General features: G+C 49.4%; 1 protein-coding gene and 2 long non-coding RNA genes across 3 annotated transcripts in view; 1 reads left to right on the forward strand and 2 right to left on the reverse strand.

Annotated features, from left to right (window-relative positions):
- Nucleotides 1-22,912, forward strand: part of LOC311307928 (C-myc promoter-binding protein-like) — a 115,032-nt gene that overhangs the window by 45,039 nt on the left and 47,081 nt on the right. The window contains 5 exon segments of the mRNA XM_084436824.1: nt 16,212-16,345; nt 16,537-16,669; nt 17,189-17,395; nt 17,854-17,982; nt 21,507-21,651. Of these exon segments, the coding sequence (XP_084292950.1) occupies nt 16,212-16,345; nt 16,537-16,669; nt 17,189-17,395; nt 17,854-17,982; nt 21,507-21,651 (748 nt within the window).
- On the reverse strand, nt 8,374-9,529 carry LOC311307929. Its single transcript, XR_014630398.1, has 5 exons — nt 9,446-9,529; nt 9,329-9,348; nt 8,898-8,962; nt 8,715-8,813; nt 8,374-8,533 (listed from the first exon to the last, which is right to left on the reverse strand). It is a non-coding gene; the product is annotated as an uncharacterized lncRNA (long non-coding RNA).
- Nucleotides 10,417-10,990, reverse strand: LOC311307930. Its single transcript, XR_014630399.1, has 3 exons — nt 10,849-10,990; nt 10,636-10,739; nt 10,417-10,537 (listed from the first exon to the last, which is right to left on the reverse strand). It is a non-coding gene; the product is annotated as an uncharacterized lncRNA (long non-coding RNA).

Consider the following 22,912-nt stretch of genomic DNA (forward strand, 5'->3'; position numbering starts at 1 on the left):
AAAAGTCCCCCTGTGCGCGCTGTACTCCCTGCAGCAGTGAGCATAACAGCTAGCATTCAGATCTGAGGTTTGCATGTTATCTGAATAGCTGGTTATGTCCGTTTGCATTTTCTGTTATTTATTGCGACTCAGTATGTAACATTACTGTTGTGTTCTATTGTTACCTAACCATACGTACTCCCTTTTTTGCAATAAACATCCTAAACATTGGCACCTGGACTCTTCTTCTACACTTACTCACCTGAAGACCACCAAATAGTGCCCCGACCTAACACTGTGAAGTGATCGCTGTTACACCATCTATATAGGCTATATCACACAGATGTATTCATTATAGGCTATATCACAAAAAATACTATTTCACATATGTACACAATGCAGGAGTGCAATATTCAAAAATCTTATTTACTTTCAAAGGCATATGATTACAACAAAACCAGGCTTTTAGTTTTACAGATGGTTTCATACTCTTGTGGATTTTGGAAAGGAGAAACAAAGTGTATTTGCAAGGTAGTGGTATTGGGTATCATTTTTAAAATCTAGTCTTATATGTTTGTGCTGCATCTTCTTTGGTTGGCTTTGGGGCTGCGGCAATGTTGGCTGGCAGGTCTGGTCTTGGGAGACGGGAAGATTCATCCTTGAAGATGACACTTTCATCTTGCCTTCGCTTCCACACCAGCTCCATCAATGTCGTCCGGAAGTTGGTGGTGTGTGGCTCATACCTCTTCTTTGTGACCCATTCCTTAGAACGCTTGCTCCACACTTGATCGATGACAGGTTTGCCTAAGACAGAGGATTATATGAACCATCATAGGGTGTGCTGTTCACTAATACGGGCATTTCTCTCTAACATGTTTGCACACACAATATCAATGTATAGGCGTACTGCTCACCATTACAGTCCACCTTCTGTTTACGAGTCAAGTTCTCATTGTGCTCCATGATGGCTAAGTGCGTCCTCTGTTTCATGCTCATGTTGGAGAAATGTTGTCTTTTTGGTGCATATTTGAGGAGAGCACCATGGAATACCTCCAGGGGACCTAATTGTTTTGGAGAGATGAATTATATTAGCTTTATTGTGAACAAGTGGAAATTTGCATTGTTCAATTCATCATAGATGTGTAATCTTTATAGAACTGAAAGCCGAGCCTACTTCACCAAGATGTGGTAAGCAGCAGCGACTGGCACTTCTTTTAGCCAAGGCAAGACAATACCACTGACCTGTATGTTTGAAACGCCCCATGTGATCAAGATCCTTCTGGAGGTTTTTATCGTTGACCACAGCAGCCAGTTCGTGGTATTCCTCAGATTCTTTGCAAAGCCACTTTTTCTTCTCCCGGTCTTCAGTGGTGATAGGTGGGTGAAGACAGTGGTGCTCTGTCCCTCCTTCGGTCCATGTATGCTCATCCACTGTGTGGTGTAGAATCGAGTTCCAGGTCGACTTCAGTTTCTAAAAAGAATAATAATTTAAAATATGGCACATGCATTCCAAGACATTATGAAATAGACAGTGTTGGGGAAGCTACTGTGAACCACACACACACACACATCGGAAGACCTGGGGGAAACAGACAAGAACAAAACCGACAGACCAGCACAGAGACAGAGACATACAAGGCCATAAGACATACAAGGCCATAACATACCCCAACATCTCCTCCTGCCTTGGCGCAAGAGAACCAGAGATGGTTCCTTACAGACCGAATCCATGGCTTTAAAGCTGCACGTCCTCTCTTTTTGGCCTTGGTGATCAACTTCTTTTGGATACCTGTGTAAATACAAGACAATGCAAAGGATATAAGAGCATGTGGACTTCCACCTACAATACACTGCACATTACAAACAGAAAGCCCCTTTCCCCACTAGACTTGTGCCAGACCCATGACCTGCGTTGTACTGTCAATTTGAAAGACAATGATACAGTCCTGACTCCATATCCACCACTCCAGAACCCCCATCCCTCATTTCAAATGTCAGAGCCCAGTCACCAGCATTGTATGTCAATTAACCACCTCATAGGCCCTCTACTCCCAAAATTATGTCAACTAATCTTTGATGTTGTACAATACTCACTTTTGGAGGTATGCCAAATATCAAACTCATGCTGGATTGATGGATATTCCTCACGCATGATTTTTTTTATGCTTGTGGAACGATCAGTTGCCAACACCTCCACATTTAAGCCAGTGTCAAGTAGGGTGTTAATTCCACGTCTGAAGCCAAGACTTTCCATGGCCACTGAGCTGGTTGTCTCTGTCACCTAAGGACACAACAAATAACATACAATTTGTACAATTACAAAATAATCAATATAAAGAAAGATGGATGGATAGATGGATGAATTTCTCTTTTATTTACCTGGACTAACTCAGAATGGACAATTTCCTTGCTAGGGTCAGCCATGAAAGAATGGGTTGTGTATTTGGCATTAAACCCTGGGCTGTCCGAGCGACCATCGGAACACAGCTGTGGCTGCAGGCCGTCTTCCTGTTCCAGAAACATCTTGGCCAAGAGGGCTTCTCGCTTCCGGTCATATTCAGCTTGAATGACAGGATGCAGGTAGCTGTTCTGCATGGCATAGAAGGTGCTACTGCCAAATATATGAAGATTGATCAGCTTTGCCCATTCCTCCAACTTGGTGTATGTGTTACCAGTGAACAACAGAGCAGCTGCAATGAGGAGGTTGGACTGCGGCATTCCACGTTCTGAGATGCAGGAAGTCCATGTTCCAGTGTGGCCTGTCTCACACTCCCATTTCACCCTCATTTCAGAACCCATGTAGGAGACTTCTTTTTTCTCAATGACTTTGAGGCATGTTTGGCAAAACTTCATCAATTCAAGCACTTTCGACTCAGACTATAACTTTTGGCTCTTGCCAGTGCATTTCTCTTGTTTCCTCACCAGAATCACCACCAGAATCACTGGTTGAGGGAGGGCTACTGCCTGAAGTAAAGTCTGGTCTAAAGCTAGACTCCTGTGTGGTATCCTGGCGGACATCCAAAGACTCCATACTGGTGAAGCTAGAATCCATTTCCTCCTCTGGCAACACAGCAGGGTTTCTTCCACATCCAGATGCTCCCTGTAGTATATATGAATGTAATTAGTACAGTAAAAAAAACAGTAGGTTATAAATAAAAAGCTATATATCTATTTATATGCTCAGGCACCCATGGCTAGAATCAGCCTTCACAAACTGTATACCGTTTTGCCATGAATACAACAGGTAAAATATATGGTTTACCACCTTGAATTTGATAATATTCTGCTGTCTCACACTAGTTATTCCCAGCCAATTATGTCCAGTGAAATGGAACAGATTTCCATGAAGTGTTGCCTTCCTGCTAGCTAAGTTAGCCTACTCAGAACAGCAGTGTAGCTAGCCTACACTAGTCACCACATTAGCTATAAAAAAAATGTTGTTGTATTTATTTACATTTACCTGAGTTCGTGGGACTTTGCTAGGTGTAGACGTCAGTGGTTGTTCAACAACTTGTCTCTTGCGTTGGTGAGCAACATCACTGCTAGGACCGTGGAAGGTAACGGCTACGCTCACGGTAGATGCCGGTGGTGCTGGGGCTACGCTCGCGGTAGCTGGTGCTGGGGCTACGCTCGCGGTAGCTGGTGCTGGGGCTACGCTAACGGTAGATGCCGGTGGTGCTGGGGCCGGGAAAATGGACGGAACTGCGCCCGCCTTCAGTTTTCGACGACTTGTTAGCACCGTTCCCATCAACGTATCCGCCAAATGACCCTCGAAGTCATCCAGGCGAAAGTGCTGGCTGCATATCAGAATGTTTTTGTAACCTGTTGTCGGTGTGTTGGGGGGGTAAAGAGGGCTGTTGATAGCCGATAGCCACTGCTTGCAGAGTTGAGGGTCTCGTACAGGTAAGCCATGAAAACTTACTCACGCAGGTCTGGCGTTATCTTTGCATCCACACACTATACACGATTTGGTCATTGTTGGTGTTTTTTCTTGACGCTAGAACTGATTTACAGTTGTTCGCGTTCTGGTGGGGGCATGGATGTAGGGTGGGGGGTGGGGGTTGGACTTGAGCGGGGGCGGGAGTTGGGTGGAGGTGAAATGGCTCAGTGTCACGCAAGGCATGTTGGGAATCGCAGTCTTTTCATATATTGCGCAATCGTAACCAGGAACTTCGTTTTCTGCACTTTATTGCTCAAATAACACAATTTTCTGAATCTGTGCATGTTTACTGTAAACAGGAGACATATTACATGTGATTAAAGGCTACAAAGTCAAGCCCTACAGCATTCCTTTAACAAGACGCTGAACCCCAAATTGCTTGTGGGTGGCTCTCAATTGACTCCCCTGACTAAATAAAGGTTTCCATTCAATACCAAGACATTTCCACCAGCTAGTTATAGCTATGAACTATCTATTCTATGAATGAATTGAAAATCAACACATTATAAGTTAACAAACAAACATGATATAGGGTGTATGTTACACACTTGGCCTTTAAGATATCAATACATATTCAGTGAGCCATAGGGCTCCATGTCCAAGTGTCCTTAGCAAGACGCTGAACCCCAAATTGCTTGTGGGTGGCTCTCAATTGACTCCCCTGACTAAATAAAGGTTTCCATTCAATACCAAGACATTTCCACCGGCTAGTTATAGCTGGCAAATGAACTATCTATTCTATGAATGAATTGAAAATCAACACACAAGTTAAAAAAAGAAACATTTTAATAAAAACAGATATTCACAATAATAACATATATACAATATAATTAATCTTCATCTCCTCCAGCCACTGTTCGACCGTCTTCCCCCCAGACGTCTGAGCACAGAATGTGATGTTCTTAAAACGGCTGTGCCCCGTTTCCTTTGTTTTAGGCAACCCACACTTTTTGCACCTGTATGTGTCATAGGCCTTGTGCGGCCTGACCTGGGTGGCCTGGGCCTCCTCCATTTTCTTCTTCCTCCAGGCTGTGGTCTTGGGGAGCTGGGGACCTGGAGGAACCGGGGGCACAGGGAGGGCCGTAGCAGGAGGCAGAGGGGTGGTGTGAGGGAGTGGGGCAGGGAGGGCCGTAGCATGAGGCAGAGGGGTGGTGTGAGGGAGTGGGGCAGGGAGGGCCGTAGCAGGAGGCAGAGGGGTGGTGTGAAGGAGCGGGGCAGGGTCAGAGGTGGACCGGTGTATTGAAACCCTGCCCCTTTGGGGAGCCTCTCCACTCCTGTCCTCTGGCACAGTGAAGAAAGTTTCTGTATGCTGCTGCTGACGCACTCCACTATCAGCTGGTGGTAAGTGGGCGGGGGCGTCAGCAGCAGGTACCTCCACACTGGGTCTCCATGGCGTTGGGTCCAGGATGGCCCGCTCCTGGTTCCTCTGTTTTTTGTTGTGCCTGCACAAACAGAGCAATAACATTCAGTACACCAATTTATTAAATATATATTAATAACATAGTTTGAATAGTTTTGGTTTATTATAAGTACGTACTGTACCACTGGCAAATAAGTAAACAAATGGCTGCTATTGAGTAAAGAAGTAAACAAATGAGTGTTATAAAGTGTGTGACTGACAAAATACAGCTCTCTCTACATACCGCTTCAGACTGTCCACTCCTGGAGTGACAGCCGTCTTTGAGCGACTAGTCCAGAAGCGCCCCTTCACTAGTCGGTCCCGGAACCTCTCAGGGTAGGTCACCGCCTTCTTGTCATCCGGGGTCAGCTTTGCCCAGAGAGCTATGATCTCCAGCACCTTCTGCCTGGAGATCCACGCCTGGTCCCTCAGACTGAGCAGTGCGTGTCCCAGGCGGACCACATGCTGGTACCCCGGCGCTCCATCTGGTCCCAGGAAGTCCTGAGAAGAAAAGGAAATCAACAAGATGATTATTAAAAACCAAATTCAATTTTTTTCAAGGTTCAATGTAGTTTTATTTGGCACATGTACAGTAATACAGGGTAAAACATGCAGTGAAAGGGGGGTGCTGAGTCACTGTGCATTTCCCTGCATGTCTAGTGTGATCTACAGTAAATCTTACATTGTCATCCTCTGGCGCCGCAGCACCCTCCTGCTCGGCTGGGTTGTCCCTCGCTGGACCGGGCTGTGAGGGAGGCGCTGGACCGGGCTGAGAGGGAGGTGCCCTGGGTAGAGGAGGCAGGAGGTCTTCCAGGACAATGGTAGGATCTACATCCTCCTCGTTGCCCAGATCGATCCCCTCGTCGTCCTCCAACTCAAAGTCCTCCTCCCTCACTCCATCAGGCACCTCTGGGTCCCTGGTGAGCTCTTCTGGTTCTTCTCCAATCTGGGAGAGGAGGTAGTCCAGTCCGATGAGCTCACCTGAAACAAAGTACAGAAAGGGTTTACTTACTGGTGTGTGTGTGTGTGTTTGTGTGTTCTGTGTAAGAACCTGAGAGAGAGTGCATACCAGTGTATGGAACAGGGTGCGTGAAGTCCTCAGCTATCTTACAAGCCAACCACTCTTCAGTGAGGGAGTTGATGGCCTGTTTCAGGCGGCCGTCATAGCTGTGGATGGATGGTCCGTAGTGCCCCTCCACAGCTATCACAGCCCGGTCCTCATTCCACCTTGTGAGCCCCTCCAGGAGGAAGGCATGGTAGTGGCCCCCCCTCAGGCGAGTTCCTTTAAAAAATGAAACAAGATTTTTTTGTAGTAATAAACTCTCACCCAACGTCCAGCCACTGGTTAAGTGAACATGAGCTTAACAACATCTGTTTAAATGTCTGAGTATATACCTGGAATGAACCGGTTCAGGTGGAGGTGAAAGGACTCCAGTGACGACGACCCCCGGGAGCAGCGGAACACAGGCGCCCTCCCTTCTTCTCACTGCCTGTCTGGGTGTACATCTGCACGCCGGGGGGATCCTGGATGCACTCCAGGTGACGCCGCTGGCTGTCCCAGATGACCTCAATCTTCCGGTGGTCCAGGAACGGAACGCCCAGGGTGTCGGTGGAGCTCCAGAAGTCCCTGAACAGCTCCTTCAGACGCCGCTCGGTCTCCTGCACCCCACGAGTGCGGCGGCGACAGTGCCTGGCCAGCTCCTTCTTGGAGATGCTGTTGGCCACCTGGGCGTCGCTGATGGGTCCCAGGGAGGAAGCCTCCAGTAGCGCGCGCTTGGCCGCCATCAGCAGGTCTACATCCTCTCTGCACCACTCGAATATGCAGCCTGATATGCGGCTCAGAAACAAGCCGTAGAGAGGATGGCAGTTCGTGGTCACTCCCCCAGCCAGCCGGCAGGTGAAGTGCCAGATGTCCAGCCGGACCGCAAGCTTGTCCCACTGGCTGAACATGGCTGCCGCTTTGCCCGGGCCATGGGCAGAGCAGCAGTCCCGGTCCACATACAGCAGCACGGGAGGTGGGACCCCCGCGTCCTGGTAGCGCTGCTGCAGGCCTGCTGTCATGGGGAGCAGGTCCACTCCCTCCGCCTCTGTCAGGACCGTTATGAGCACCTGCCCCAGCTCGTTGGCCACGTTGGTGGCCCAGGCTGCCCTCCCCTGGAGCTTGCCCGCCAGCTTCTTGGTCACCTAACAACAAACAGATGTATAACATAGGGATGACATTAATATATCTATATTTCACAGGGATACAATTCATGTTTTCATTCTGCCATTCATTGTTACCTTCTTTGTGGAGTCCATCTTCAAGATGGACCCATACACGGAGGTGATCCGGGCCTTCATCTCCTCCATCCTGGGCACCAAATCAGCAGCGCAGACGGTCAGCAGCCAACGGGGTGAGGGCCCAGGGATCATGGGAATCGGAGGCAGGACGGTTCTCACCGCAGCACCCGGGACAGCAAACTTCTTGCAGGTGCTGAGGTAGAGGATGGTCTGGGCCATCCAGCGCTCGCTGTGCTGCTCCCTGATCTGGTTGTACAGCCGGGTGGTGCTGTTCCCCAGAGTCCTCTCCCTCATCAGCTTCACCACCTTTATGTCACAGGCCAGACTGATGGAGAGATGGGCAGATAAGACAATCATTAGTTATAGGATAACTTGAATCAGCAGGGCTTTTTTAAATAATCTATTTTGCATAGTACATAAGTGAAAAGCTGTGTGTCCACTCACTGGTAGGTAAGAACAGCTGGAAACAGGCTCCTGCGTCCGGGCTCCAGCTGATCCAGGGTGTCGAGGGACCAGGAAGTGTACTTCTTGGTACAGCGGCGGCACTCCAGGTACTCCGTAGCCAGGAAGTACCACCCTTCCATGTCCAGGACCTTGCGCACAACTTTATAAAGGCCACAGCTTGTGAGTGCATGCTCCTTGCACGGCCGACTGCAGGACTTTAGGGCATGGTTCTTGCAGTCTGGCTGGGTGCACACAAACTTGTAGGCCCACAAGCGGTACGGCATCCACAGGCAGAGCGGGCGGAGGAAGAACCCATCTGGGGAAGCCGGAGGTTGGTGGAAGATGTTGGGCAGCGGAGGGGGGTGATACCAGAGGGTCAGGTCGCTCTTGATGACCGCTTTCCCACTGGCATCGGCTTTGAAGAGCGCCTTGCTCACCCACTGGTGCTGCTCTTTAGGGAGGGTTTTAATCCACCCATCAGGCAGAAGAACCTGTGAAAGAGAGAACACATTAGGTTCAGCTCTGTGTGTGTGTGTGTGTGTGTGTGTGTGTGTGTGTGTGTGTGTGTGTGTGTGTGTGTGTGTGTGTGTGTGTGTGTGTGTGTGTGTGTGTGTGTGTGTGTGTGTGTGTGTGTGTGTGCGTGCGTGCGTGCGTGCGTGCGTGTTTGATTACCTCTTTGTGAGTGACAGGCGGAGGCTGTGGCCTGATTCTCAGTCTGTCCAAGGCTAGGGATGGAGGAGCTGGCAGGGTGGTGGCGGTTGGAGGAACAACCTGTGAAAGACATTAGGTTATTACAAATTATTATTATTAATAATAATAATAAAGATAATAATAACAATAAGAATGATTGATTACCTCTGGCTCAGTGATGACCTCTGGCTGAGCAACAGGCCTGTCAGCCAACAACAAGGTTGTTGGAGCTGGAGCTGGAGCTACACAGTTAATAAAACAAAGGTTAATCTACCATAATATTGCACAAGAGTTTAACTTTAACACAATACTTTAATTTGGTAATGAATTGCATTAAGTTATTACTACAATGCAGTGTGCAAAGAGTTGAATTGAAATGATTGCAGCCAAATAGCAAAGCAAATAGTGGAAGCCACACAAAGATGAGTGTTTCTCAGAGTGTTAATATGATTGGCTAGATGAGAAGACAATATGAGCTATAGCTAGTGATTATACCAGTGATGGAGAGAGAGCACCATACACTACCATGCAGAGCAGGAGTAAAGCAGTGACATTTCTACAACTACAACGTACAACTACCACATGATTCCACTTACCATGTCACTTACAGAATAACCTGTTTGCAATGACAGAAAGAGGAGTAAACAAAACCTCTATTCATATATTCATGATACTCTTTAGAGCGATAAAGACAAATATACACATTGACATACCGACTACATCTGGGAGATCAGACCAGAATGAGCACTCCTCCATCAGCTCTTCATCAGTGATCTCAACTGCCACTAATGTAGTTGGACCTGACTGAGTTGCTGCAAAGAGACAGAGAGGTGAGGAGAGGACACACACACACACACATTTCTCCAAACTACTGTATTTGTGGTCAAAAACACACATCTACAATGTAGATCATTTTAAAACTCACAAATGTAAAATCTGAATCAAATGTATTCTTACAAGGCTGGATGGTAGGGGGTGAAACCCGCCGTCTCCACAGGTGGGAGAGCTGCAAAAGATTATGGGACACTTTTATACACTCATACACACACAAATACACACACCTACAATGTAGATCATTTTAAAACTCATACATTTAAAATCTGAATCAAATGTATGCTTACATGGTTGGATTGCAGCGGGGGTAAGTGTCCTTTTCACAGCCCTTTGAATGTTCTGTACACTGCAACCTTTCCCAACCAACAGGCCACGCAGGGAGGAGACTGGCACTGGTGGCTGGGTAGCGCTGGCCCGGGAGGTAGTGCGTGGCTGGGTAGCGCTGGCCCGGGAGGTAGTGCGTGGCTGGGTAGCGCTGGCCTGGGAGGTAGTGCGTGGCTGGGTAGCACTGGCAGAGGGCTGGGAGGTAGTGCGTGGCTGGGTAGCGCTGGTCTGGGAGGTAGTGCGTGGCTGGGTAGCACTGGCAGAGGGCTGGGAGGTAGTGCGTGGCTGGGTAGCGCTGGCAAAGGGCTGGGAGGTAGTGCGTGGCTGGGTAGCGCTGGCAGAGGGCTGGGAGGTAGTGCGTGGCTGGGTAGCGCTGGTCTGGGAGGTAGTGCGTGGCTGGGTAGCGCTGGCAGAGGGCTGGGAGGTAGTGCGTGGCTGGGTAGCGCTGGCCTGGGAGGTAGTGCGTGGCTGGGTAGCGCTGGCAGAGGGCTGGGAGGTAGTGCGTGGCAGGGTAGCGCTGGCCTGGGAGGTAGTGCATTGCTGGGTAGCGCTGGCAGAGGGCTGGGAGGTAGTGCGTGGCTGGGTAGCGCTGGCAGAGGGCTGGGAGCTGGTGGGAGTGGTAGTGGGGACCTCAGAGCGACCCTCAGCTGTTACAATAGAAAGGGCTGCATGTCATTCAAATATAGCATTTACAAAAAGCTACGTACATTATGAATAATTTTATAATAATATCAATCATAATTACCTGGAGTACGGCTCAGCTGCTCATCCATACGGAGGACAAAGGTCTTCAGCGCTGCTACCTGTGACCCAGGCGTCACATCCGTCCCCCTAAGCCACGCCAAGTAGCTGTATAGATACAAGGGACATTACAATATGTGACAAACAGCATGCAAACATGCAGGATCATATTCAATCCACACATGATATTCTGAGGATTGAACAGAGCTGACTTTACCTCATGACTTCCTTGTTCCTGTCCCTGTATAAGTCCCCAAAGAGGGACCCCTTGTAGCGCCCAAAGCCCACAACCTGCTGCTCCTCCAGGTCTGCAGATATGGGCCCAGCACTGGCCCCCTGCTCACGCTGCAGTCGCTGCCTGACCACCAAGGCATCCACCTCGGGGAAGAGAGAGGCGTAGCTGTCCAGAAGGTCCTTGTTGTCCATCTGAGGAGTGGCTTTGGTCGCGCTCTCTCTCCCGACGGTGGAATGACAAGATCATGACAAGGTAGCCAGTGTCATTGGAGAGCAGCCACTTCAAGGATCGCCCCTGGTACTTGCCGAACTGGAGGGCACTCTCACTGTCCACCAGCCGCTGGTCCTGGGGATCACCACCTTTTGTAACTACCCTCTCAATGGCCTTCTGTCTGACCTCCTTGGCAGTCAGGACCTTGAAAGCAGACGAGCGGGGCAGCTTGCCTATGGTGACGGCAGCTTCAGAGGGCCTCAAGGTCAGATCCCCGTTACGCTGCCATCGAAACGTTGGATTGAAATCCATTCTTTACAAAAAAGGAAAAAGACAGAGAGTTAATATACAACAGCTAGGCCTACGGTTGATTTTTCTTTTACTGTCTCTACAGAAAACAGGGCTCTACCACCCCCTCCCCCCAGACACACCTTCACAGAAAACAGGGCTCTACCACCCCCCCAGACACTCCTTTACAGAAAACAGGGCTCTACTACTACTACTACTAAACCAAACCAAGACACCAGCACTTTCACCAACTAGCCATAGCTATGAAGTAACTGTATGAAAGAAAGTAAAAATGATTTCTTATTTTATTTTAAAAAGCTTCACGTTTTATTCTGACTGAACTAGGAACGAGTCCCAGAGTCCCAAACACTGCTGTAGACTAGCTCACTGTAGCGTTACAGCCAACTAGAGTTGGATCGACCGTGCGCTCACTGTAGATTACTGTAGCCTACTGTAGATTACTGTAGCCTACTGTAGATTACTGTAGCCTACCCTTTCACCAAAAATAATTCATTGATGCCTTTCTTAGCTCATCGGCGACTTTTGGCGTTGTAACGTCGCCAGCATTATCGGCCACCGAGCCTCACTGTATGCCTCACTGTAGCTGATACTGTTAGTCAACATGCGGCAAAATAACGATCGACAGTGCGGTCGCTGTAGGTTAGGCTACTGTGGCCTACTATTTCATCAGAAAATAATTAATTGAGACTGAGTTTTCCACGCCAACGATGTCGTGTCTCTCAAAATGTGTCTCCGTCCGTCTCCCAACTGTAAATCCGTCCCCGGTGTCCCATCTCGTCGTCTTTGCTTTCGCCGTTCGAATGCAGCGCCAGCGCGCGAGGAGCTCACTTAAAGGCGGGACCAGACGCGCCGATTGGCCGAGCAAACATTGGAACCATTAGAACAGCCAATGGCGCTCTGCGGCCAACATTGGGACAGCCAATGAGGGCGCGGCAACATTGGAACCAGAACATTGGAATCGGCCGAGAAGATCGGGACGCAGTTGGGGTTCGGGTTCGAATCCAGCCCACACCCTTTACTGCATGTCTTCCCCTCTCTCTCTCCCACCTTTCCTGTCTGTCACCTACATTGTCCTATCCTAATAAAAAAAAGCAGAAATGCCTTAAAAATATCAAATAAATAAATAAATAAAGATCTATATGATTCTGAAACATCTTGAATGTGTCCCGACAGGCCTTTTAGCACAGTAGTAGTTGTTAGTAAAGGCTGGCAGAAGCACCGGTGAACATCTTGTTATCCAGCTAACGCAGGTTTTCCTCTGGTCTCCAGTGCCTTGCAGAGTACTGTGCTTAGGAAAAGCTTGGTCATACTCAGCCCCAAGCTCCCACAAACCAGTCAAAACACTGGTTGAACAAACACTGGTTGAACAAACAATTCAACTGATCAATCTGTTGTTGGAGTCCATAAATTCTCACTTTTCTGCAGCTTACTGTAAACGGTGTGGTAGAATGTTCTCATTTTATTTTTGAGTCTCTCCTCCGCTCTTCTATCTCTTATCTCTCACACACGCCATCTCTCTTCACCTCTGTCACACTAAAGTTATGATGTATCTCTCCCATTTGACTGCATTGGGGTGGAGAGTGGAGCTCTACCTGTCAGCAGGCCAGGCCCAGACATCATCAAGGACTCACTCAGAGCTCAAGCCAAAGAACACAACAGCACTTTGAATTGCGAGCGTCGCAAGCAGGGGACTAGCTATATATTGTAGACTTTTCATTGTGTATTTGGACAACTGTCCGTTTCTTCACACCAAATGTGTTTTCCATAGAAAATCCTGGTCACATGAAGCCAGTTCATCAAAGAATGGACAGCTTTGTATTGTGCCCAGAAAAAGCACTCTGGGCTAATGCTGTAGTTATTGTCCTGTACTGTTTTCACAAGGTTATTTTTATTGCTGACTTTTATTGCCGTGTTGCAGTGCACAGAGATGTCATGCACTGCAACAAATGAGGGGAAAAAACAAGAACTTTTCTAGTCAGAATCAGGGACATTAGTAATTTTGGGAGGTTTAGGAAGTGTAGTGAGAGAGAGAAGTAAACGCAGTCACAGTATGTTTGCGTTTCCATAGCAAGGCACTTCCTAGTTCTTTTTATTCTTAAAAGACGATTGTAAGTTTCAGTGGTTTTGTTTCTGCGTTATTTTCTTAGATGTATTTTGAGTTAGATATTGCCTCCCAATTAAAAAGTGATGCATTTGTTGCATTTTATTTCTGCCCATTTGTGCCAGTTTGTCATTAGACGTGCCAGGCTGCTGCTGATGGTGGTGGTGCTGGTGGGATGGTGGTGGGATGGTGGTTGTGATGGTGGTGGTGCTGGTGGGATGGTGGTGGGATGGTGGTTGTGCTGGTGGGATGGTGGTTGTGCTGGTGGGATGGTGGTTGTGCTGGTGGGATGGTGGTGGGATGGTGGTGGGATGGTGGTTGTGCTGGTGGGATGGTGGTGGGATGGTGGTTGTGCTGGTGGTGGGATGGTGGTTATGGTGGTGGGATGGTGGTAGGATGGTGGTTGTGCTGGTGGGATGGTGGTGGGATTGGTGGTAAATTCTCCCACACAACTTCCCTCCTCCATTCCCTACACTGGCTCCCTGTAGCGGCTCGCATCAGGTTTAAAACTCTACACCCCCTCCCGACCGCTACGCTCTGCTACCTCAGGGCGACTGGTTGCCCCGTCACTCTGAGGCTCCTGCGGTCGATCGACACAGTCACGGCTCTTCTCTGTCCTGGCCCCGCAGTGGTGGAATGAACTGCCCACTGATGTCAGGACAGCAGAGTCGCTGCCCATCTTTCGTCGCAGGCTCAAAACTCATCGCTTCAAGAAGTACTACAACAATCCTCCCGCCTAAGCACTTATTGTATTTTATTGTATTATATTATATTGCACTGTATTTTAGATTGCTATTCTTGCACTTTGCCTTCAGCACTAGATTATGCTCTTAGTCACTTGTTTTAGAGAGAAGATGCACTTGTGAGTTCTGGCAAGTAGTAGTACATTGGCTCTTCCTACGTTAAATGCAATTATTGTTAGTCGCTTTGGATAAAAGCGTCTGCTAAATGACTAATGTAATGTAAATGTTATGTAGTTGTGCTGGTGGGATGGTGGTGGGATGGTGGTGCTGGTGGGATGGTGGTGGGATGGTGGTGGGATGGTGGTGGTGATGGTGGTGGGATGGTGGTGCTGGTGGGATGGTGGTGGGATGGTGGTCGGATGGTGGTGGTGATGGTGGTGCTGGTGGGATGGTGGTGGGATGGTGGTCGGATGGTGGTGGTGATGGTGGTGGTGCTGGTGGGATGCTGGTGGGATGGTGGTGGGATGGTGGTTGTGCTGGTGGGATGGTGGTGGGATGGTGGTTGTGCTGGTGGGATGGTGGTTGTGCTGGCGGGATGGTGGTGGGATGGTGGTTGTGCTGGTGGGATGGTGGTGGGATGGTGGTTGTGCTGGTGGGATGGTGGTGGGATTGTGGTTGTGCTGGTGGGATGGTGGTGGGATGGTGGTGGGATGGTGGTGGTGATGGTGGTGGGATGGTGGTGCTGGTGGGATGGTGGTGGGATGGTGGTCGGATGGTGGTGGTGATGGTGGTGCTGGTGGGATGGTGGTGGGATGGTGGTCGGATGGTGGTGGTGATGGTGGTGGTGCTGGTGGGATGCTGGTGGGATGGTGGTGGGATGGTGGTTGTGCTGGTGGGATGGTGGTGGGATGGTGGTTGTGCTGGTGGGATGGTGGTTGTGCTGGCGGGATGGTGGTGGGATGGTGGTTGTGCTGGTGGGATGGTGGTGGGATGGTGGTTGTGCTGGTGGGATGGTGGTGGGATTGTGGTTGTGCTGGTGGGATGGTGGTGGGATGGTGGTTGTGCTGGTGGGATGGTGGTGGGATGGTGGTGGAATGGTGGTGGTGGTGGAATGGTGGTGGTGCTGGTGGGATGGTGGTGGGATGGTGGTTGTTCTGGTGGGATGGTGGTTGTGCTGGTGGGATGGTGGTGGTGCTGGTGGGATGGTGGTGGTGCTGGTGGGATGGTGGTGGTGCTGGTGGGATGGTGGTGGTGCTGGTGGGATGGTGGTGGTGCTGGTGGGATGGTGGTGCTGATGAAGCTCTTCCCACCAGGCGCCGGCCCCCCCCCCCCCTCCCCCTCCAGCTCACTGCTCCGTCTCTGGAACATCATCAAACCCTGTGTTCAGTGAGCTCAGATTAGGGATGGTGCAGGTTTGAAAGAGTCAAGACTCCCACCTCATTATTCAGTCTGATATAGTCCATAGACTCTTTCAATTTCAGACTTTCAATACAGCCCGCAGAGAAGGACTAGTTCAGATTGAATCTACAGCATCCACTGGGCAGCTTTGATACTTACTAACTCCACTAAGCCTACAGTGTATTACTACTACTGCTACTACTACTGCTACTACTGCTACTGCTACTGCTACTACTACTACTACTACTACAACTACTACTACTACTACTACTACTACTACTACTACTACTACTGTTACTGTATAGGTGTTGACTCTTCTACTTGTTGAGTTTAAGACCCCCTGCTCTTAGCTGCCGTCCATCTAAAAGTTGCAGCGCACAGAGAGAGACAGAAAAGGGTGAGAGAGAGAGAGAGAGAGCGCCGGAGTGAGAATGAGGTCACCAGCTGAGCCTCGGTGATGTCATGGCGCAGACGTGGTCGTCTCCTAGAATAAGGCCTGGCTAACACGGCTCTGTTAGAGGAGGGAGAGAGCTCTTATTCTGGAATAACAAGACCTGTGCGTGGACATTGTCCTCTTGTCTTTAACTGTCTCTGTACCGGCTCCACGTTGTGTAATAGAATAATGGTGTTGGTCTCTCCCCCAGGTGGATGGTGATAGGCCGGAGGAGACCAGGCTCATAGAAATCGACGAATCACAGCGCAGCGAGCACACCGTGTTCATCACGCCCCCGGAGCTGCCCCCCCTGCCCGAGGGAGAGGAGTACCCGCTGTGCTACAGGTAATGTGGCAGATTGTGTGTGTGTGTGTGTGTGCCAGCCAAACCAAAGAAAAGGGCATCGAATGAACAAAAAGGTTTTTGATAAAGTAACCACTAGTGAAAACTGCATCATTTCATATAGTGAACATACAGTGCATATGGCGGTGAATCTGCTTATCCTACTGAGGCTGTGTCTGTTCCTTCCCCCACAGCTACGATGGTTTCCCTGTGTTGAGTCTGGAGTTGTTTGACCCCATCGAGGGTCTCCGGACCCCCGCGTCTCGCCTGGCTGCCCGCCAGAGCTGCCCTGCCAGCCCTGCGCCCATGTTCAGACGCACCAAACAGGTCTGTACACACACACACACACACACACACACGTAATCAAAAGAGGTACTTATTGGTAAAACTAGTTTTAGAGTTGCTGTTAACCTTGGACTCCTGGATGGTCTGTCCTTGCCGTCATTTGTCAGATTTCAGCTTTAGACGTGATTTGAAATGTCATGTCGTTTCGATATAGTGAGCTACTTTTCCAATGTAGCTTTAGTATAACTAACTATATTTCTCTAGAGAGTCACCTTAGTGTTACTCCACTTCATCCAATGTGAACTAGATAGCTTAGTTAACTACATTTAGCTTCCCCAACAGTGCCATTCCACAGAAGTACATAAACAAACATGCTGGTTAACAGCAAGTCATCTGGTTGGTGTCTCGTCCAAATACCATGTGGAGACGTGCTGTTATGAAGTGACGTACTGCGAGTGGAGAGAGTGAAATCCAGGATCAGTGGTGAACTTGGTTGACTCCTGCTTTCCATGTCTCGCCCTCTTGTCCCTGTCTCTTGACTATTTGACCTCCCCCCCTCAGGAGATCAAGTGGGCCCAGAAGATGGCCAGGAAGTCGTCGTCCGTGCCCCAGATGTGGTCCAGGTGCCTGCTGCGCCACTGCTACGGCCTGTGGTTCATCTGCCTGCCCGCCTACGTCAAGGTGTGCCACTCCAAGGTGCGCGCGCTGCGGACCGCCTACGACGTGCTGAGGAAGATGCAGGCCAAGAGGCTGCAGCCCCCCGACGAGGTACGGCACTGGCGGTTTGGGGGAGTGAAAGGGTTTCCCCAACACGGATAGAGCGTCCTCTCAAGGCCCTGTCAAAGTGCACTCTCCTCTGGCGTTTCTGTTGTCTGTGTTTCTGTGAAAGCAGCCCCCCGGTGTTTGAGGCCATCAGCTAGTCTTCCGCAAATTAGAAACAGCTGCATGGCGAGCCTGTGGCCTCGGGGGATCTCTGAGCCTGCTCTCACTCTGCTGGTCTCTCCCCCCAGCCTGCTCACACTCTGCTGGTCTCTCCCCCCAGCCTGCTCATCACACTCAGGGGTAACGCTGTGCTGGTCTCTCCCCCCAGCCTGCTCTCACTCAGGGGTAACACTGCTGGTCTCTCTCCCCAGCCTGCTCATCACACTCAGGGGTAACGCTGTGCTGGTCTCTCCCCCCAGCCTGCTCTCACTCAGGGGTAACACTGTGCTGGTCTCTCCCCCCAGGTGTGCTACAGGGTGCTGATGCAGCTGTGTGGTCAGTACGGTCAGCCTGTCCTGGCTGTCAGGGTTCTCTTTGAGATGAAGAAGGCCGGAGTTCAGCCCAATGCCATCACCTACGGCTACTACAACAAGGTAGGAACCTGCCCTGGGCTGGACAGGCCACAGGATCTGACCACTACTTACAGACCGTGTCAGTGACCCCCATGTTTGTTTGGGGGCGAGTTCCACCACATCAGCATCGCATTCTTACTTCCAATAGACTTTTTAATCCTTATATTTCAAGAATTGAGTCATGAACCCAGCTAATTATTCACCAGACGAATCGTTTAAACATGTATATTGGAGCAATTATTTGGGGGGGGGGGGACAAAAAAAAGGTTACGGTACAAGACTGTGTACATAATTAGCCTATTGTAAGAGTGAATAAAACTAGCATTACGCATCCCAAAACTATTGCGCATGATACTCGTCTCTCGCTCAAACAGTTTCAAACTTGCTTCAGAATTCCAACTTGCTTCTTCATAAATGTAATCTTTGTCATTGTATGTGTTAATATTGTTAATATTAGTGTTTTAGTTTGTGTTGTGTGTGTATATTGTGTTTATATTTATATGTATACTGTACGTGTAGCGTTTGCTAGCTAACGCGTTAGTCGTCAGAAACATGGTGTCATGCTTCGTTCCTGACAGCGTTCACTGCTCAGATGACCGTTGTTGTCACCGGTTCTACCAATTCCCCGAGAAGGCATTGGCAAGAGCGGTGGATCACACTGATGAGGCATTACTCATTTTAATAATATGAATTTGTGATGCAGGTACATTCACATACCTAATGTTAAGCTATTACGTGAGTTGCCAGAGCTGCATGAGATGAGCATGCAATGCTAATGTGGTGGAACCTCACTGACACGCTCTATACCGGTGGACTACATCATGATAATAATGTAGATACCAAAATATTCTCTCTCTTAGGGGTGCAAAGACCCTAGAAGCAGCATTTTGCAATGCATACAGGTCGCACTGTCACTTCCTTTCAAATGTTTTTTTCCTGATATATTTACATTAACAATATTACAAACAACAAAAAACAACAACAACTGTCACATTGTGAGAGGCGGCACATCACACAGTGTAGGCGGCGAAACACACTCACACACACAAAATGGCTGGAGCATCCACCGATGAATGATGATGCTGGGAGCAGACAGCAGGGCAGTGCAGGGGACGCGCCCGGGGCCAACCAAGCGCTCCTGTCCGTCTGCACCAGGGACGGACAGCGTTAGGGCGTTCTGCATGTTTTTCATTTTGGGTTCTTTATGGGGGAAACCCTTGTGAACACAGGGAGAACATGCAAAGTCCGCACAGAAATGCCCGGAGATGATCTTGCTTTGAGGTGACAGTACTAGGTACTAGTACGTGCCACAGGTGAGTGGTTCTGGGGTTCAGTGTCTTGCTCAAGGAAGCTGAAATCAAACGGGGGACCTTGTGACCCCCAGCCGGCCGCTCTACCCCCTGATGACCTTGTGACCCCCAGCCGGCCGCTCTACCCCCTGATGACCTTGTGACCCCCAGCCGGCCGCTCTACCCCCTGATGACCTTGTGACTCCCAGCCGGCCGCTCTACCCCCTGATGACCTTGTGACCCCCAGCCGGCCGCTCTACCCCCTGAGCTCCATGCCGCCCAACTCTTACTCTGTGGCTACCTGCTTTCAGATAAGAAATGTTGGATATTACCAGCCTCTGTAATTGCACAAGGCTTCAAGATGAGTTGCGAGTCTTTAACCTGGCAACCCGCCACCAATCTGGCAACCTGACATAAAAAACAACAACAGTCCATTGATGTTATTATGGTTATCAATAAATGTGGCCTTGGTAAAGGTTGCACTGGTGTTCTGTACTATCTGTGCTTCCATGACACTGTTTGACAGATATGGCCACCTTGGAGGGTGTTATTTTATATTTATTTTGGTAGTCAATGGTTTTGAGGCACTGATTGCTAATAAGGAAAGCTTTTTTCCTTCTTCCATCATACATTGTCTGAAGCAGCAGCTGGGTTAGACAGTTTTTGCATGCAAGGTTTTTATCTTTCTCTGAGCAACCTTTTTAATGTGCACGTGTACAGTATGCACACACGCTCAAAGAGATGAACTGACAAACAGTGGAAGGATAATGCCCATCCAACTGTGCCGGGGAACACAAACTGCTGATAGCAGAGAGAGGGGCAGTCTGGAAAACACACACACAAAACACACTCTGAGTCTGCTGCGGATGTTGTAGCATGTCCGTAGAATGTTCTCTCTCCTATGATGCTTTTAGCCTCTCTCACTCTGAAACGTAATCTAATGTAATGTATTGCTATATAAATGTTCTTAGCCGGTAGACAAACATACTCCTGGAGCTTGCTCGATCGCCTTGTTGAGAGGGGTCAGGGAAGAGTTTTTACAGCTCACTTATCTGGCCCCCGGGTGATTACTGTTTTTTTGCTTCCCTCTGGAATATGTAGAGAGTGGGTCGTATGCCCACCTCCCTTGTTCTCTGTAAAGCGCATTGTGTTGCCTCTGGGTATGAAATGCGCTATACAAATAAAGCTTTGATTGATTGATTGATTGATTGAGTCTGACAGTGGAGTCCTGAATTTAAAAAATTTAATTTAATTGAAACCTTTATTTATTCAGGGAAGACAATTGAGAGCAAGCTCTTTTTCAATGCCGCCTTGATTACAATAAAAAAAACACATACAAAATAGGAACATGATACAACAAAACAACATGAAATCAAGTAGGAAGTCATACGATCCAGATAAAAAGACTACCAGAAACATGCAGTGCTCATGGAGCAGAGCTCCTGTTTGAGCCTTGAGCCTCTCCAGAGAGACACGTTGGTCTTGAGCCTCTCCAGAGAGACAAGTTGGTCTTGAGCCTCTCCAGAGAGACAAGTTGGTCTTGAGCCTCTCCAGAGAGACAAGTTGGTCTTGAGCCTCTCCAGAGAGACAAGTTGGTCTTGAGCCTCTCCAGAGAGACAAGTTGGTCTTGAGCCTCTCCAGAGAGACAAGTTGGTCTTGAGCCTCTCCAGAGAGACAAGTTGGTTTGGTTTGCCTCTGTTGTCATAGCGACGGCACATAGGGCTGTCTTATCGATCTCCGGCATGGCAACCCAATTTCACCTTGCCAATTACCAAGAGCCTTCACACAGGAGCAGCTCCGCTACTCAACATAATTGAACACAGCTTCCCTTATTCCCCTGCAGGCTGGGAGGGCATATCAACTGTCTGTGGATGTGTGTTTGTCTGTGGATGTGTGTTTGTCTGTGGATGTGTGTTTGTCTGTGGATGTGTGTTTGTCTGTGGATGTGTGTTTGGCAATAAGTTGACTCTTTAAGTTAACATCTTCCTCATCATTTGTCTCTCCTCCTCCTCTCATAATTCCTCTCCTCCCCTCTCCTCCACTCTCCCCTCTCCCCTCCCTCCTCTCCTCCCCTCTCTTCCCCTCTCCTCTCTCCTTTCTCCCCCCCCACCTCTCTTCCTCCTCCTCTCCTCTCCTCTCTCCTTCCTCCCCTCTCCTCTCTCCTCTGCCCTCCCTCCTCTCCTCCCCTCTCCTCTCTCCTCTGCCCTCCCTCCTCTCCTCCCCTCTCCTCTCTCCTCTGCCCTCCCTCCTGTCCAGGCGGTGTTGGAGAGCACCTGGCCTTCCAGCACCAGAGGGGGCTACTTCCTGTGGATGAAACTGCGGAACGTGGTCCTGGGCGTGGCCCAGTTCAGACGGGCGCTTCGGAAACAACAGGCCCCTCCCACCCAGAGCCCGTTGTCAGGTAACCACATGGCTCAGGGCTCTCTGTGAATGTGAATTGAACAGTTCTAATGTATTGTGGGTTAGCTGTGTTTGCTGTTTTGCCAAGTTGGTGTTCTTTTACTGATGTTTGATACAGTGGCCAAAGCAAAACAGAAAAACCCCATCACCCACAATCCATTAGTCCCGCTTCGTCACAAATGCTGTCATTCTTAAAACGTAACAACAAGGATAACAGAGTGTATGATGAAGCCTTACTGTAGCTCCCTGGATCCATGCATGCCAGCTATCTGAGGAGGGTCCTCTCAACTCCAGAGGACATGAGGAGGGCACTCCCTGCAGCTCACGGCTCTAGTCCCCCTCTTACTCCTAACCTGGGCTCTCACAATCAACTAACACATGGGTCTGGGCTCTATTCCCCCTCTTACTCCTAACCTGGGCTCTCACAATCAACTAACACATGGGTCTGGGCTCTATTCCCCCTCTTACTCCTAACCTGGGCTCTCACAATCAACTAACACATGGGTCTGGGCTCTATTCCCCCTCTTACTCCTAACCTGGGCTCTCACAATCAACTAACACATGGGTCTGGGCTCTATTCCCCCTCTTACTCCTAACCTGGGCTCTCACAGTCAACTAACACATGGGTCTGGGCTCTCTTCCCCCTCTTACTCCTAACCTGGGCTCTCACAGTCAACTAACACATGGGTCTTGGCTCTCTTCCCCCTCTTACTCCTAACCTGGGCTCTCACAGTCAACTAACACATGGGTCTGGGCTCTATTCCCCCTCTTACTCCTAACCTGGGCTCTCACAGTCAACTAACACATGGGTCTGGGCTCTATTCCCCCTCTTACTCCTAACCTGGGCTCTCACAATCAACTAACACATGGGTCTGGGCTCTATTCCCCCTCTTACTCCTAACCTGGGCTCTCACAATCAACTAACACACCGGTCTGGGCTCTATTCCCCCTCTTACTCCTAACCTGGGCTCTCACAGTCAACTAACACATGGGTCTGAGCTCTATTCCCCCTCTTACTCCTAACCTGGGCTCTCACAGTCAACTAACACATGGGTCTGGGCTCTATTCCCCCTCTTACTCCTAACCTGGGCTCTCACAGTCAACTAACACATGGGTCTGGGCTCTATTCCCCCTCTTACTCCTAACCTGGGCTCTCACAGTCAACTAACACATGGGTCTGGGCTCTATTCCCCCTCTAACTCCTAACCTGGGCTCTCACAGTCAACTAACACACCGGTCTGGGGAAGGAGCTCCAGTCTCGG

Source organism: Borostomias antarcticus (assembly GCF_949987555.1).
Source record: "Borostomias antarcticus genome assembly, chromosome: 4".
Classification (NCBI taxonomy): Eukaryota; Metazoa; Chordata; class Actinopteri; order Stomiiformes; family Stomiidae; genus Borostomias; species Borostomias antarcticus.